The 15,181-nt window shown below is 55.7% G+C and overlaps 1 protein-coding gene and 1 long non-coding RNA gene across 2 annotated transcripts; one reads left to right on the top strand and one right to left on the bottom strand.

Moving 5' to 3' along the window:
* The first annotated feature begins 7,858 nt into the window (after positions 1-7,858).
* On the top strand, positions 7,859-14,785 carry Pacsin1 (protein kinase C and casein kinase substrate in neurons 1). The gene is made up of 9 exons (XM_059282362.1): positions 7,859-7,971; positions 8,808-8,964; positions 10,319-10,554; positions 10,938-11,093; positions 11,185-11,360; positions 12,677-12,797; positions 12,902-13,029; positions 13,580-13,767; positions 14,076-14,785. The coding sequence occupies exons 1-9, from the start codon at positions 7,918-7,920 to the stop codon at positions 14,183-14,185; spliced, it is 1,326 nt and encodes a 441-aa protein (XP_059138345.1). The 5' UTR covers positions 7,859-7,917; the 3' UTR covers positions 14,186-14,785.
* Positions 8,509-13,781, bottom strand: LOC131926767 (uncharacterized). Its single transcript, XR_009383560.1, has 6 exons — positions 13,315-13,781; positions 13,188-13,233; positions 10,917-11,097; positions 10,677-10,774; positions 9,647-9,895; positions 8,509-9,096 (listed from the first exon to the last, which is right to left on the bottom strand). It is a non-coding gene; the product is annotated as an uncharacterized LOC131926767 (long non-coding RNA).
* Positions 14,786-15,181: the final 396 nt, after the last annotated feature.

A 15,181-nucleotide genomic window follows, 5' to 3' on the forward strand; every position in this document is an offset into this window, starting at 1 on the left:
CTGCAAATGTCAAGTACACAGTCTGGGAGTGTGGGTACAGATTCACGCCTTGAAGGCAGGGGCCTGGGAGGTAGGAGAGCACGAGTGGGCTGGTAAGAACGGGGTCAGGGGGTGCAGGTCTCCCCCCTCCTCCCTCAGGGAAGCCTTGAGCTGGGGTGCATGCATGCCCTGCCCTCTGCAGCCAGGCTGATTGGCGTTGGGGCTGTCAGCTGCCACCTTGCTCCCCCAGCAGGGCTTATTTGGAAGACAGGGTCTTTTAGCCAGCACCTGCCCATAGTCTGACCTCCACTCCCCACTTCCTGCCCTGTCTGTGCCGCCCCCTGCCCCCCACCCCGTTTTTTGCATGATGTTTGCTATGTACTCCATTGCCACTAGACTCAGGAGAGTCCCCCGGGATATAGTGCTCATCCCCAGTTATCGGCAGCCAAACCACCTGCTTGGACACCAGGCTGAGACCCCGCTTTCCTAGGAGCTTCTCCCACACAACAGAGAGCCCAAGGGAGGCCCTGGCACTGAAAAGCCCGAGCTGAGAGAGGCCTGGGCTCCACCCAGTCCATGTGTATGTCAGCTGCCCAGCCCCCAATTCCAGAGTCACCCCTCCACTCCTCTCAGCCACATCCCAACCACTAGAACTCTCCCTGGTTCCAGTCACAGTGTTTCCACACCCACCTTCTCTCCCCCACCTGTGACCCTTCTCCAAATGTCCTGCCCCCCAAGCCGTGAGCTAAGAGCCTCTGTTCTCCTTGTTCCACTGTAGGGGACCTTAGAGATAAAAGCCAGACCACACCCCACCTCTCCTCAGTCCTTGTAGTGGCTCCTACTGTCACTGGGAGAAAACTTCAGGTCTCCTGACCTGGAAGACCCAAGTCATCTGCATCCTCCACCTGGCCCCTCCACGCCTCCTGGACCCCTCCCTTCCCTCCCTATACTCAGTCTGCTGCAACCACATAACCCATAAATGCCATTGATTCTACCTCAGGGCCTTTGCACGGGCTGGGCCCTCTGGCTGGATCTCCTCAGAGCTCTCTTCCTTACCTCCCTTGGGTCTTTATTCAAATGTCACCTCAGAATGGCCTTCTGTGACCATCCTGCTTTGTATAGCATTGTTCCTGGCCCCAGCCGTGGTTCCCTGCCCCTTTCCACGCCTCCTTTCTCCATAGCACTTGTCAACATACAGCCCATTTTGTCATTTACCCGTCCTCTGGTTTCTTGCCCGTCCAACCCCTTTAGGATGTCATTCCCACAGACTCACTCAGTTCCCCACAGACTCAGTTCTCCACTGCAGCTTACCTCTGTCCTGAGAGCCAGAGTCCCTGCCTCAGGGGCTGGCGAGCTTCTGCGCTTTAGCAGGGCTCTGGGATTTGGTCCCCATGTGGGAGGGCAGTGCCCTTACCTGGGCAGTGGTCCAAGGGCCCAGGCTGTGATGGCGATGTGACTCCCCCCAAGGGGCTGGAATGTGCAAGCTGCTGCAGCTGCCCCCACCACGCTCCATCTTGCCACCAAAGACAGCCAATACTCCCTCCTTTCTGTCGCCTGGGTTCCATCCTGTGGGAAAAACCCATCATGTCCCTACCAGGAGTGTTACCCACACCCACATAGCCAGTGGCTCTGCCTCTGCTCAAGGTGGCCGTGGATGTGTGGGCTCAGGACACACAGACTGGACAGACTGGTGCCTAGAGAGGGCACTGGCTTTTGATCACTGGCTAAGGGGATGAATCCAGAGCAGAAGCTGACGGCTGTTCCTCACTTTCGGTACTCACTTAAGGCTCCCCACACTTTGCCTTGAGACGAGGTTGGGAAGGTAGAGACCCCGGGAACCTAAGACAAAAAGGGGAGGCTAAAATCCCTTGGGTCCCTGCGCCCCGCCCCGCATGCTTGGAGCTAAGGCCTGGGGTGATGGCTGAGCCTCCCTCCTACTGTGCAGTTCTAGGCACCTGGGGCCTGGCCTTTCCATACTGTCACGTCTAACAGGAATGTGTGTACCCTAAGGCGTCGGGGCCATCTTGTGCCATCCCATCCAGCAACAGCTTACCCAGGGAAGCTCTGTGGATCTGTGGGGCTGGACATGTTAGCTCCTTCACAGGCTGGGAGTAGGCTGAGCACGGGGCTGTGTTTGGGGTTACATTCCAGAGAGGGGAGGGACGGTGCTCAGCGCATGCGCGTGCGCGTGGCAGCTAGGGTAGGGGTAAGAACAGGTCGGAGCCTGACCTCTGGGGATCTACCCTCTAACCCTTTCTGCTGGCAGAGTCCACCAAGCTTCCGGCTGCTCAGTCAGTGCCCACTGGGCCCTGGGTCTCCCTGGTGCCTCTGTTTCCTTTAGGGGCCAATGTCTGTGGATCTGTCATCTCTAAAAGAAGTCCCTTGGGGACCTCCAGGCAGATGAAATGGGGTCAGATGCATTTGTTTGTTTTATTGGAGACGAGGTCTCATGCGGGTCAGGCTGGTTTAAATTAGCTATATAGGGAAGACAACTTCGAGTTCCTGATTCTCCTGCCTGCACAGTGAGTGCTGGGGTAACAGGTGTGTGCCCCTGCACCAGCCCAGGGCTGATTCCTAGAGAGAAGAGGAAGCCAGTTCTGGGCCTGCCTTCCCACCAGGACCTGGGGGTCCTAGATAAACCCAGCAGCTCAGAAGACGCTCCAGATGTTAGCCGCCTCGTGGTGTTGGCCATGGAGCAAGGCCTGCCTCTGCCCACTGTGTTGGTGACCCACTGCATTCTCCATCTGCCCCAGGATAGGTGGTATGCACCCCCTCAGCTTCTCAACTGAGCAAACTGAGGCACGGGTAGTTGAAGTAATCCGCCAGGGTCCCACAGCTGAGAAGTGGCAGAGCTCTGATTTGAACCCAGTCTTCATTCAGTCCTGTGTGCCCCGTGGACGGTGCACTGCCAAGCTGGGGTGGTGACCTGAACGCGCACTGCAGGAGGGGGTGAGGAGAGGGTGGGTGAGGAGAGTTTGGCGTGAGTGACGAGGGGCAGCAGACTTGAGGGAGCGTGACCAGAGGAGGCTCGTGGACTAGAAGAGGGGCAGGGGTGGGGCAGGGGGACACAGCACCTCACCTCTGAGCCCGTGTCTTCTTACTGCATTCTCGTCCCCGCAGAGGCTTGTCTGCTCTCCCACTCTAAGGGAGGAGAATGCTGGGAGCCACTGGGCATGTGTGGAACCTGAGGCAGCTCTGGCTGACCAGGAGGTCTGAAGGGACACTGCAGTGCTAGGCTGGACCCCAGGGAGCAGGGACAGAGGAGGACCCAGCCAGCCTAGAGTCTTCTGCCCTGCTGTGTGACCTTGGCCTGCTGCATCGCCTCTCTGAGCGAGACACACACACACACACACACACACACACACACACACACACACACACACCCTGCGCCCTCTGGCCTCATCCCTGTGTCTGGCTTCCTCCTCACCCCCTGGGGAGGTGGGGCTCAGAAGGGACCAGAATAGTGGTGGGGACTGTATCCGTAGCCAGGGTTGGGCCCAGTTCCACCATTCACCACCTCAGTGGCCCTGGATGTTCCATCTCATCTGCCTCATGCCTCAATTTCTCCATCTTTAAGTGTGGGTGAAGTATGTGTAAAGCATGAAGACCATAGCTAGCAAAATAATGGACACTCAGTAGCTACGAGCTGGTGACAGCCAAGACCGATGTCAACACCACTTTCACAACAGTGGCTGGGGCTGCAGCTCAGCTGAGCACGCTTGCCAGCATGCTGAAGTCCTGCTAACTATCAACGGGGTGTGGTAGCCCAGTGATCCTAGCACTGGGGAGGTGGAGGCAGGCGGATCAGAAATTCAAGATCGTCATCCGCTATGTAGTGAATTTGAGGCAGCCTGGGCTACTTAAGACCTGTCAACAACAATAGTAAGTGACGTAAAAGAAAATGGACTCAGATCAGGACCCTGGGCTCCCAATCCTAGGCACCCTTTCCTGTCAGGGGCTGTTAGTTAGGGTTCCCAAGAGACACAGACCAGCAGCCAGGAGGAGATGGGGGAGAAGGGGGTTTGTGAGAGAGAGGAAAGCGGGGAGCTGCTGGTGCATATCTCAGCCCCTGCATCAGGGGGCTGGGGAAGCAAGGGTTCCATGTTGCTGGGCAGGAGAGTATCCAGCAGCCTCCCCTCTCCTCTGCTCGCCTCTGCCCCACCGCTGGCTTTAGGTGCCTGCGCACACTGGTGGGTAGAGCCCCCTCAACTCTGCACAGACAGCATGCTGGGCCAGCTGTGTGTGTCCCTTCAGCCCAGCCAAGTGGGCATCTGACCCCAGAGTCTCCCACCTGCTTGGTCCTTTTTCCACCCCCAATCCCCCCGGCTGCTGCTCAGTAGGTACCCAGCACAGGTGTTTACTGGCTGTCTTCATGACCCCCATGGCCTTGAAGCAGTGTTGGCTGCTTGGCCGCTGGTCACCTTGGAATAACTGTTCCCAGAACCCTGTCATGCTTTTCCCATGCCCCTGGAACAGACTCCTCACAGTGACGTCCCTCAGCCTGTGGGGTTTAGTCTCTATGTGTCTTGGTGATTGCCACGTGTTGATATTGGTGAGGAAAGGCCACAGGGAAACTGGGTGTGGTGGCCTTTTGCTCAGCTTAGGAGTCTGCGGGGCATGTCACAGGAAGTGCCAGATGCCGGTCACACCCACTTCCTGACCCCTGACAGAAACAGCCCTGTCATTAAGAAGAACATGGCATTTTGTAGGGGGGAACCTCCTCCTGCCTGTGTGTGTGTGTGTGTGTGTGTGTGTGTGTGTGTGTGTGTGTGTGTCTGGGGGCTCATTTGACATTCTTCTTCTATCATCTTACCCTTCCTGCCTCCCTTCTAAGCACAATCCCATGTGGGTACCACCCGGAGTGGCTGGAATGCAGAGGGCCTAGAGTCTGCTGTGGACTGGGCTTGCTAACTCACCTCATTCTTTTTTTTTTTTTTTTAATTAAGACTTTTTATTTTTAATCATGCGTATTGTGTATATTTGTGTGTGGGTCTGGTGCCTGGAGTTACAGGTGGTTATCAGCCACCTGACATGGGTGCTGGGAGCCGGACTCAGGTCCCCTGGAAGGGCAGCGAACATTCCTAATGACGCTCCAGTCGCTCATCTAATTCTGAAGTCAAGCCATTCCCAGCAAGGCCCAGAGGGGCCACTGCCCAGAGTCACGGAGCTAGTTGGCACTGGACCTTCCTCATGCCACCTGCTACCTCATCTGAGCGCCCAGGAGAGTTCTGTCAGCCGTGCTGCCTGCGGCCTGTGCCCTCTTAGCCTGACACTCCAGGTCATAGCCACACTGTCCCTGCTGTGTGCTGGGAGGACATCCTCAGCCAAGCTCCCGGGCCATTGATTCTTTCCTCTCCTGGGCTGCAGGGTGAATTGTTTTTGGTTGTTGTTATTGAGACAGGGTCTCACTATGTGGACCAAACTGACCTCAAACTCAGAGAGATCCTCCTGCCTCTGCTTCCTGAGTGATGGTATTAAAGGTTTATACCACCACACCAACTTTTTTTTTTAATTTCTTTTACTTTGTGTGTAGGGGTGTTTTGCCTGTATGTACATCTGTGTACCACACTGCATACAGTGCCCCATGGAGGCCAGAAGAGGGCATTGGATCCCTGGGCTGGAGTTAGCTGGTTGTAAACCACCATGTGGGTGTTGGGAATTGAAGTCAGGTCCTCTGGAAGAGCAGCCAATGCTCTTAAACATCCATTGAAGTCAGGTCCTCTGGAAGAGCAGCCAATGCTCTTAAACATCCTCTCTCTCTCTCTCTCTCTCTCTCTCTCTCTCTCTCTCTCTCTCTCTCTGTCTCTCTGTGTCTCTCTGTCTCTCTGTCTCTGTCTCTGACACACACACACACACACACACACACACACCATTTTTGTTTTGTTTTGAAATAAATTCATGGGCTAGGGAGATGGCCCAGTGGGTAAGCGTCACATGGAGACCTGAGGACCTGCCTCCCGATCACCAAAACCCACAGGTCCTCGTTGACTTTCTACTGATGTAATAAACACCATGACCAAAAGCAGCTCAGGGAGGAAAGGTTATTTGACTCACACACCCCAATCACAGTTGATCGTCCAAGGAAGTCGGGCAGGAAGGAACTCAGGCAGGAAACTCGGAGGAACGCTGCTCACTGGCTTGCTCAGGCTGCCTTCCCACTGGCCCAGGACCACCTGCCCAGGTTGGCACTGCCCACAGTGGGCTGGGCCCTCCCACAGCAGCTATAAATGAAGAAAATGCTTCCGCTGAAAAGATTTTTAAAATCATGCACATTATTTAAAAGAAATCCAGTTTATTCACAAGCAGCAGTATGAAAAGCTGGGGTGGACCTGGTGTGGGAGACCCGGTGTGGGAAACCTGTCCCACCCCATTCCCAGTCACATGCTTCCTCGAAGCTGACCACTGCTCCAGTTTTGCTTCGTGGTCTTCCCAAAATAGTCCCATGTATATATATATGCTTTCCCAGCCAGACTGCTCTGCGTGGTGTGCATGTCACTTTGGTGGTGTGGTCTGGGATGGGGTGCAGGCTGCAGCTCTGAACTGTAACTTACTTAGCCAGCGTCCTGGGGATGTGGATCTAGGTCACCCCAGCCTTTGGTGTGGACCCCTACTGTTGCATTGAACAAGCTTGTGCGTGCTTGGCTTGCACCCTGGAGGTGAATTCCTAGAGGTAGTGTTATGGGGGAGAATTCCATCCTGTGAGACCGTGAGGAACAGGTCCCTCTGCTCTGTGTCACTCGGTTCCCCTACCATTGTGGCCGAGAGGCTTGTGGCAATTCTGATCTTCAGTGGCACAGAAGGCCATTCTGGGTCCTTACAGGAATAGGTCGCCAGGCCCTGAACCAGAGAGACCGAGGCTGGGGTCTTGCCCTGAATCTGAGGGACAGTGGTTGGATGGGGTTTACCTGCCCTCTCCCGGGTGGAGCTGAAGCTTGCAGAGCCAGCCTGCCTTCACCCGGAGACCTCACTGGTCAGGGTTCAATCCCACAGCAGCATCACAAACAAGGAAGTGCCCCAGGAGCCATGGCTGCCTCTTTGAAGGCTGTTGCCTGATTATTGAGCCATTCTCAACTGGGCGACAGTGAGACCCGGTAGGGGAGGGGTGTGCCCCCTGGCCCCTGGGGCAGAGCGTGGCCTAGATTGGACAACTGTGATGCCTGATGACAGATCCAGGGCAGACACAGCGCCAGGGATGTTGTATAGATCACAGTGTGACCCCAGGGCCAGAGAGCCACATGCTCAGCCATGTGGGGGGAGATTTGTAAGCTGCTAATGGGGCTGTTGAGGCAGGGCTGGGACAGCCAAAAGAAGACGGGCAGAGCCCAACTGGAAAAATTGGGGGAGCCCTTAGCTCAGGGTATAAGTGGGAGAAAGGTCTCCCTCCTCTCAGCTCCCAGGGAACTGCATGGCAGAAGTTGGGGCTCTTGGGGACAAGCCCAGAGGCTCTGTGTTGGGGTCAGGGGAATCTAGGAGCATCTTTTGGATCTAGTGTCAGGATCCACCTGGGTCGGGTGGAGGTGCCGAGGAGAGAGGGGCTCCAGCTAGGACACCAGCTGGAACTCACTGATATGTGGAGAAGGCGTGTATAACCTTGGGGGGGGGCGGGGGGGGGCCTTCCTTAGGAAGATGGCTTCCGAGGAGAGGCGATCAGCAGAATCTCGGGAGGTGGGAAGAGCCGGGTGGGGATGGGCGCTAGGAACCACAGATTGAATCTTGGGGTTGTCCTCAGGATGGTAAGCCCTTCCAGGAAGCCCCCACCCCAGCTTGAGGCTCATCACTGGGAACCTTCCTTCTCGTGTGAGTCAGGGACACAGGCCTGGAACAGGACATGGACCATGTCCCTCATCTCTGTGGGTCTCTCCCCTGCCCTTGCAGCTTGTGAGCAGCCGAGCCTGCTGACTGCAGATTCACACCTGCCGGGCTCCCTCCGGCTGCGCCATGTCTGGCTCCTACGATGAGGCCTCGGAGGAGGTCACGGATAGCTTCTGGGAGGTGAGTGGAGGTCTAGGCTCCTGCCTGTCCCCTGACTTAACCCATGACCTCAGCCTTGCACCCCAACTCCTTGGGCTTGTCCAGAATCCCCGGTGTCAAACAGGCAGCCGAGGTCTTGAGGGTGGGGTAGGATCAATGTCTGGAAGCTGCTCCAGAACCAGCCTGTAACATTTCACACTCTGGGATCAGGCCCTTCCAGACTGGACGATTCCCGGCCCTTCACACCAACATCTGCTATATTTCACAGTTCTCATAGCCTATCTAGCTGTTCCTGCTGTACCCTCTGTGAGGTGGGCAGGGGATGGACTTTCGAACCAGAGAGTTGGGTGAGCTCAGGGACCCCACATCCCCACAGAGGCAAGACTACAAGTCAACATTTTCAGGAGCTTCTGAGAGTATTTGTGACCTGAAGGAAAAAAAAAAATTACTGCTTTTGGCTTTGGAAACTAAAAAGGAAACTGGCAAGCCTAGATTAATAAGTGCTTAATGAGATGTCCACAAAACATAATATTGTGTCAAGAAACAGTAACTCCGCTCAAGCTTATATGACTCGTATAAATATAATAGATTTAGCTCACAAGAGCAAAATGAATAATTCATTCTAGCCCAAGTCCAAATTATATAAAACTCCGTATGCTTTTTGCGGCAGTGAGGAGGTTTTGGAGGAGGAGGAGGGTAGGTGGAGACCGCGGGGTCTGACGTGGAGCTCTGGGACTCCGCCGCGTGGAGGGCGGGGCGAGGCGGAGGCGACGCGCCCCCTGCAGGCCAGGGCTAGGATCGCAGGGGCTGCCGGGTCACTTGCTGCTCTGCCCGGTCACTTGCTGCTCTGCCGCCAGGTGGGGAACTACAAGCGGACGGTGAAGCGCATTGACGACGGCCACCGCCTCTGCAACGACCTCATGAGCTGCGTGCAGGAGCGCGCCAAGATCGAGAAAGCCTACGCGCAGCAGCTCACCGACTGGGCCAAGCGCTGGCGCCAGCTCATCGAGAAAGGTGCCCCACCCCCCGGGCTCTGACGGGTCCCCCGGGGCGGGCCCCGGGTGCACCAGCATCCCAGCCACAGGGCTTTTCACCTGGGTGTCCTGGATCAAAGGAGGCCCCTTCATTCTCCTGCTTTGTATAACTCTAGAGTGAACGAACACACACACACACATACACACACACACACACACAATTATCACTTTTTATTTTGAAAGAAATCACATTTATAGTGCAGAGAACCCCTGGGTAACCCCCAGCCAGCTTCACCAGCTAACATTAACATTTCTTTTTCTTTTTTCTTTCTTTTTTTTTTTTTTTTTTTTTTTTAATTTTCGAGACAGGGTTTCTCTGTGTAGCTTTGGTGCTTGTCGTCCTGGATCTCGCTCTGTAGACCAGGCTGGCCTCGAACTCACAGAGATCCGCCTGGCTCTGCCTCCCAAGTGCTGGGATTAAAGGCGTGCGCCACCACCGCACGGCAACATTAACATTTCACTGTAGCTTTCTGTTTAATTTTGAGACAGAATCTTATGTAGCCCAGGCTGGCCTCCAACCCTCTATGGTGGCTGAGAATGACCCTGAAATCCTGATCTTTCTGCCTCCCTGTCTCTAAATCGAAGATTACAGGTGTAGACGGCCCTGCCTACCCCCTCCCTCTGTCTTTCCCTCCCTCTCCCCCCTCCCCTCTCCCCCTCACCTCTCTTGTTTCTTTGAGACGGAATCTTACTCTGAAGCCTGGCCCCTAGGATCACTCTGTAGACCAGGCTGGCCACCTGCCTCCGCCTCCCGAGCGCTGGGTCTGAATTGTGCACCACCATTTCTGCAGAGGCTGCCGCTGCTGCTTCCTTTTCTTCGTCTTGGTTTTGCTGTGTAGCCCGAGCTGGTCTTACACTTGAGATCTGTCAGACAGGCTTTTCCTCCACTAATCTGCACGTTTTTCTGAGCGCTGTGAGGGAAATTAGAACCATCACCCCCATTCCCAGACTCTCCACGTCTGAGAACAGCAGCTGCTCATACCACCATCATCCAGCTGTCATGGTCAGGGCGTTTAAAACCGCTCATAAAGAAGCCAGCGGTGGTGGCGCACGCCTTTGATCCCAGCACTAGGGAAGCAGAGGCAGGCAGAACTCTGTGAGTTCAAGGCCAGCCTATTCTACAGAGTGAATTCCAGGATAGCCAGGGCTACACAGAGAAACCCTGTCTCGAAAAGCCAAAAACTAAAAAAAAAAAAGAGGCTGCCTAGAAATTTGGGGACAGTGAAGGAAGGTGTTTCTGTTGCCGTTGGAAGAGAGGGGAGGCATCAGAGATGTGGAGAGGACTGCAGGCCTTGTGTATTGGGGTCCCTGTAACTCCCTGACATTTTCCCCAGGTCCGCAATATGGCAGCCTCGAGCGGGCCTGGGGCGCCATGATGACGGAGGCAGAGAAGGTGAGCGAGCTGCACCAGGAGGTGAAGAACAGCCTGCTGAACGAGGACCTGGAGAAAGTCAAGAACTGGCAGAAGGATGCCTACCACAAGCAGATCATGGGCGGCTTCAAGGAGACCAAGGAGGCAGAGGACGGCTTCCGAAAGGCCCAGAAGCCCTGGGCCAAGAAGATGAAGGAGGTGCCTCAGACGGGTGGCGGGGCAGGTGGCCAGCTCAGGGGTGGCGTGTCACAGGAGCGTATCTGTGGATAGGGAGGGTCCCCACAGGGCGCGGAAAGAACTGTGCACACAGGGTCTGGTACCTGATGTGCTTTCCCCAGCACACATCCAGCTGGCTCCACAGATCCCGTGACTGGCATGTCTGCAGCGGCCGTGAGCAGTGTCATGTGGGGCAGCAGCCCTAGATGAGGACATGGAGAAGCCTGAGAGTCAGAGCCAGCAGCAGCTTGTCTCTTACAAGGACAGCTCCGCAGTGGGGGGTGGGGGAGGGAGGTGGAGTAGGCAGGCAGGTGTTGGGGATGGATGATCACGTGTCTACCCACCCTGGCCCTCTCTCCCCACAGCTGGAGGCGGCCAAGAAAGCCTATCATCTGGCTTGCAAAGAGGAGAAGCTGGCCATGACTCGGGAGATGAATAGTAAGACGGAGCAGTCGGTCACCCCCGAGCAGCAGAAGAAACTTCTGGACAAGGTGGACAAGTGTAGGCAGGACGTGCAGAAGGTACCTGTGGGGAGATGGGGGGGCCGGTGAGAGTGGTGGGAGCTGCAGGCCTGGTGAGGCCTCACCCCACCCTCCACCCTGGTGCCCACAGACTCAGGAGAAGTATGAGAAGGTGCTGGAAGATGTGGGCAAAACCACGCCGCAGTACATGGAGGGCATGGAGCAGGTGTTCGAGCAGTGCCAGCAGTTCGAGGAGAAGCGGCTGGTCTTCCTTAAGGAAGTCTTGCTGGATATCAAACGGCACCTCAACCTAGCGGAGAACAGCAGGTACCCGGGCATGGCCCGCTGAGTAACTGGAGTGCGGGCACCCCAGGCCTGGCGACGGTGGGGGTGGGGGTGGGGGTGGGGGGAGCTGCTGCAGGGGTGAGCCAGTGCTCACTAGTTACCCTGGAAACACAAGCTTGGGTGGTGGTGCATGGCCGTGGTGAGGACACTGGGCTGAGAGTCCCGGAGCTGGTCGGGCTGGAGGGAAGGACCTGAGCTCTGTTCACAAAACCCACACCAGGTAGCTCACAACTGTCTGTAATTCCAGTGTCAAGGGTTCTGTCACCCTCTTCTGGCCTCTGGAGACACTTGCAGTCACATGCACAGGCACACACATATAAAATAAAATTAAAGAATAAGTAAATCTTGGGTTGGAGAGGTGGGTGGTTCAATTGATGCACTTGACCAGAGTTTACAAAGGACCAGAGTTGGATTCCTTTGGACCCACATTTGGTGGCTTACCATTGGCCTCCAAGATAAAAATAAATCTTAAAAAAAAGAAATCTTGGGCTGGAGAGATGGCTCAGAGGTTAAGAGCACTGACTGCTCTTCCAGAGGTCCTGAGTTCAATTCCCAGCAACCACATGGTGGCTCACAACCATCTGTAATGAGATCTGGTGCCCTCTTCTGGCCTGCAGTCATACATGCTTTATACATAATAAATAAATAAATCTTAAAAAAAAAAAAAAAGAAATCTTGCTGAATGCCTTTAATCCCAGCTCTTGGGAAGCAGTGGCAAGAAGATCTTTGTGAGTTCAAAACTAGCCAAGGCTACATAGAGAGACTCCGTCTCAAAACAAAAGTTGCAGAAAAAAAATCTAAAAAAAAAAAAAAACTTAAAAGCTGGGCAGTAGTGATGCATGTCTTTAATCCCAGCACTAAGGAGGCATAGGCAAGCAGATCTCTGTGAATTTGAGGCTAGCCTGATCTACAGAGTGAGTTCCAGGAGAGCCAGGGCTACACAGAGAAAGCCTGTCTCAAACAACTAAAATAAAAAGAAAACAACAAGTTAAAGGTCTGGAGACATCGCTCAGTGGTTAAGCACTGAGGTTACCTGCTTGATAGCTTTCAAACACCCCGGACTCCAGTTCCAGGGAATCTAGTGCTCTCTTCTGGCCTCTCAACACCGGGGACTCACATGTGCAGACACATTCATGCCGGCAAAACACCCACACACATAAAATAAATAAATACAATGTTAAAAAGAAGGGCGGGGGTGGGGTGGGGGGAGTCTTCTGCTTCCTGGCTGGGGATGTGCCCAGCATCCTGGCCTCTGGATGGGATGAGAAGAAAGCCTATGCCCCGCTCCTCCTGCGTAGCTATACCCATGTCTACCGAGAGCTGGAGCAGGCCGTCCGGGGAGCCGATGCCCAGGAGGACCTCAGATGGTTCCGCAGTACCAGTGGCCCCGGGATGCCCATGAACTGGCCTCAGTTCGAGGTGAGGATGCGCAGGGTGCCAAAGGGGAATCCTTTTAGCAGGCTAGGAGGGGACTGCCGCTTCAGATCCCTCTGCCTGACTTCTCTCCGCCCCCCCCCCCCCAGGAGTGGAACCCAGACCTCCCCCACACCACTGCCAAGAAGGAGAAACAGCCTAAGAAGGCAGAGGGGGCCACACTCAGCAATGCCACTGGGGCTGTGGAGTCCACATCCCAGGCTGGGGACCGTGGCAGGTGAGTACCTCCCATGGAGTTCCTGGGTAGGAGAGAGACCGACATACTGGGACAGATACATTTTATCCAAGAAGACAAGACATGGCCCCAGACCATAGCTGCTATGTGTCCTCTGAAAACCAGGTGGGTGACCCTTCAAGACTCCCGCTGGGACTCACACAGTGTGTTGGGCACTACATTAATGGACTCAAGCCTCCGGCCAGCCTGGAAATGTATAAATGTGTGCATTTTAAGGATAGGGAAACTCGAGTCCAGAGAGACTAGGCAACATGCCCAAGGTCACACCTCAGAACCAGGGAAGGTTCTCTGCTCCACATCCTAGCTGGTACCCACTTAGGGATAGTGCCCCTTTCACAGGGTCAGCCTCCGGGCTCCTCTGTAGCCCTTCCTGCCTCTGGAGCCGAAATACTGATGCGCAGTGTTCAAGTTGTCAGAGAGTCGCCGCCTCTGCCCCCGCCTGGGTAGAATTTGGACCCAGGCTCTGGTTAGGAGAGGGTATTGATAGGGGTGGGGTCGAGCCGCTGACGGAGGTCCTCCATGTGCACCCCAGTGTTAGCAGCTATGACCGAGGCCAACCGTACGCCACCGAGTGGTCAGATGATGAGAGTGGGACTCCCTTCGGGGGGAACGAGGCCAACGGCGGCGCCAACCCCTTCGAGGATGATGCCAAGGGAGTACGTGTGCGGGCACTTTACGACTACGACGGCCAGGAGCAAGATGAGCTCAGCTTCAAGGCCGGTACGGGGGCGGGGCTGAGGGGCGGGGCTAGCGGAGAAGACTGGGCTTGGATTGGGTAGTGCAAAGCTCGGGCTTGGAGACCGGGATTTCAAGGATTGGCAGGTAAGGGGCCAGGGCAGAGACCCGTGCGTGGAGGGTGGGGCCGAGACCCAGCTCGGTGCTGGCTGAAGCGGGTCAGGGGCAGCACCTGGAGTTGAGTGGGCTGTAGCCCCGTATCTAAGTCCAGGTAAATCAGTGGGACAGAAAGGTGCCTTTGTGCTGAGGGACCGTCCATCTTAACCAGGTGACCCCGTGTTTCCCCTCCCTAGGAGACGAGCTCACCAAACTAGGAGAAGAGGATGAGCAGGGCTGGTGCCGCGGGCGGCTGGACAGCGGGCAGCTGGGCCTCTACCCTGCCAACTACGTTGAGGCCATATAGCTACCCTGCCCACCCGAGTCCCCTCACTCCTTGTCCATCGCCTCCCGCCCTCCCCTCCCCTCGCCATAGAGTTCCAGACATATTTTCCGATCAAGCTTTTATTTTTTTAAAAGTCAAAACAGAACAAAAGAAGAAATACAAAGAGACAGAGTTTGCAGCCTACCTGGAGGCCAGGGTGGTGGGGCTTAGGACGATGGCCCCAGGGTGGGCAAGGGTCTTGGGACTTTAGCCCAATGTCACATCTGCTCCACAGAGTCCACCAAAGAGTCTCCTGAGCCCTGAGGGATATCTTCTGGATCCTTCTGCCCTGCCTCACTTTCCCGCCCACCCCAGGCTGCCAGCAGCTACCCTTGTCACCCGAGCCTAGCTTCCTCACCTCTTCTTCCTCCCTGTCCCCTTCTGCCACCATCCTCCTCTTAAAAGCCTCCTCCACACCCCAGGAAGGAGGCCTCCCGATCTTTAGTCTTCCACTCTGCCCTGGGGGTGCTCTTCTCCCAGCCCCGATCTTTTGGTCACCCTTCTCTGTGGAGGTTCCAGGGCCCTCTGGGCTTCCCCAGACGTGAAGGCAGGTGAGCCGGAGGAAGTGATGGTGTCCCTGGCACACGGGAAGAGCACATCCTCCGTCCAGGCCGTGCCAACCCTCCCAATGCTGGGCCCGTTTTGAGGGCTGAAAACCCTGTCTGGGCCTGTGGCCGGAGGGCTGCTCCTCAGAGCCACTCAGCAGCTCACAGAGGCCCTGACCCTCTCCTAAGGCCTTGGTACTGGGCAAAGCGCCCCTCACCCAAGCCCAGGGCAAAGCCAGCAACAGTAGCAGCCCTTCTCCCATTCCCTGGGGAAGAGGCATTGGCCACCCATCCCCCTCCCTTCATGGCCACCCAGAAATGCTCCCTCCCTCACTGTGTGGGCATCTGCCTTTGTGAAGCCAGCCTGCAAGGCTCTCAGCCTCCTTTTCTGCTTCTGTTACCTGGTCGACCTAGGAGACACACGGGCTCAGGA

The sequence above is a fragment of the Peromyscus eremicus genome, chromosome 16_21 (assembly GCF_949786415.1).
Source record: "Peromyscus eremicus chromosome 16_21, PerEre_H2_v1, whole genome shotgun sequence".
Classification (NCBI taxonomy): Eukaryota; Metazoa; Chordata; class Mammalia; order Rodentia; family Cricetidae; genus Peromyscus; species Peromyscus eremicus.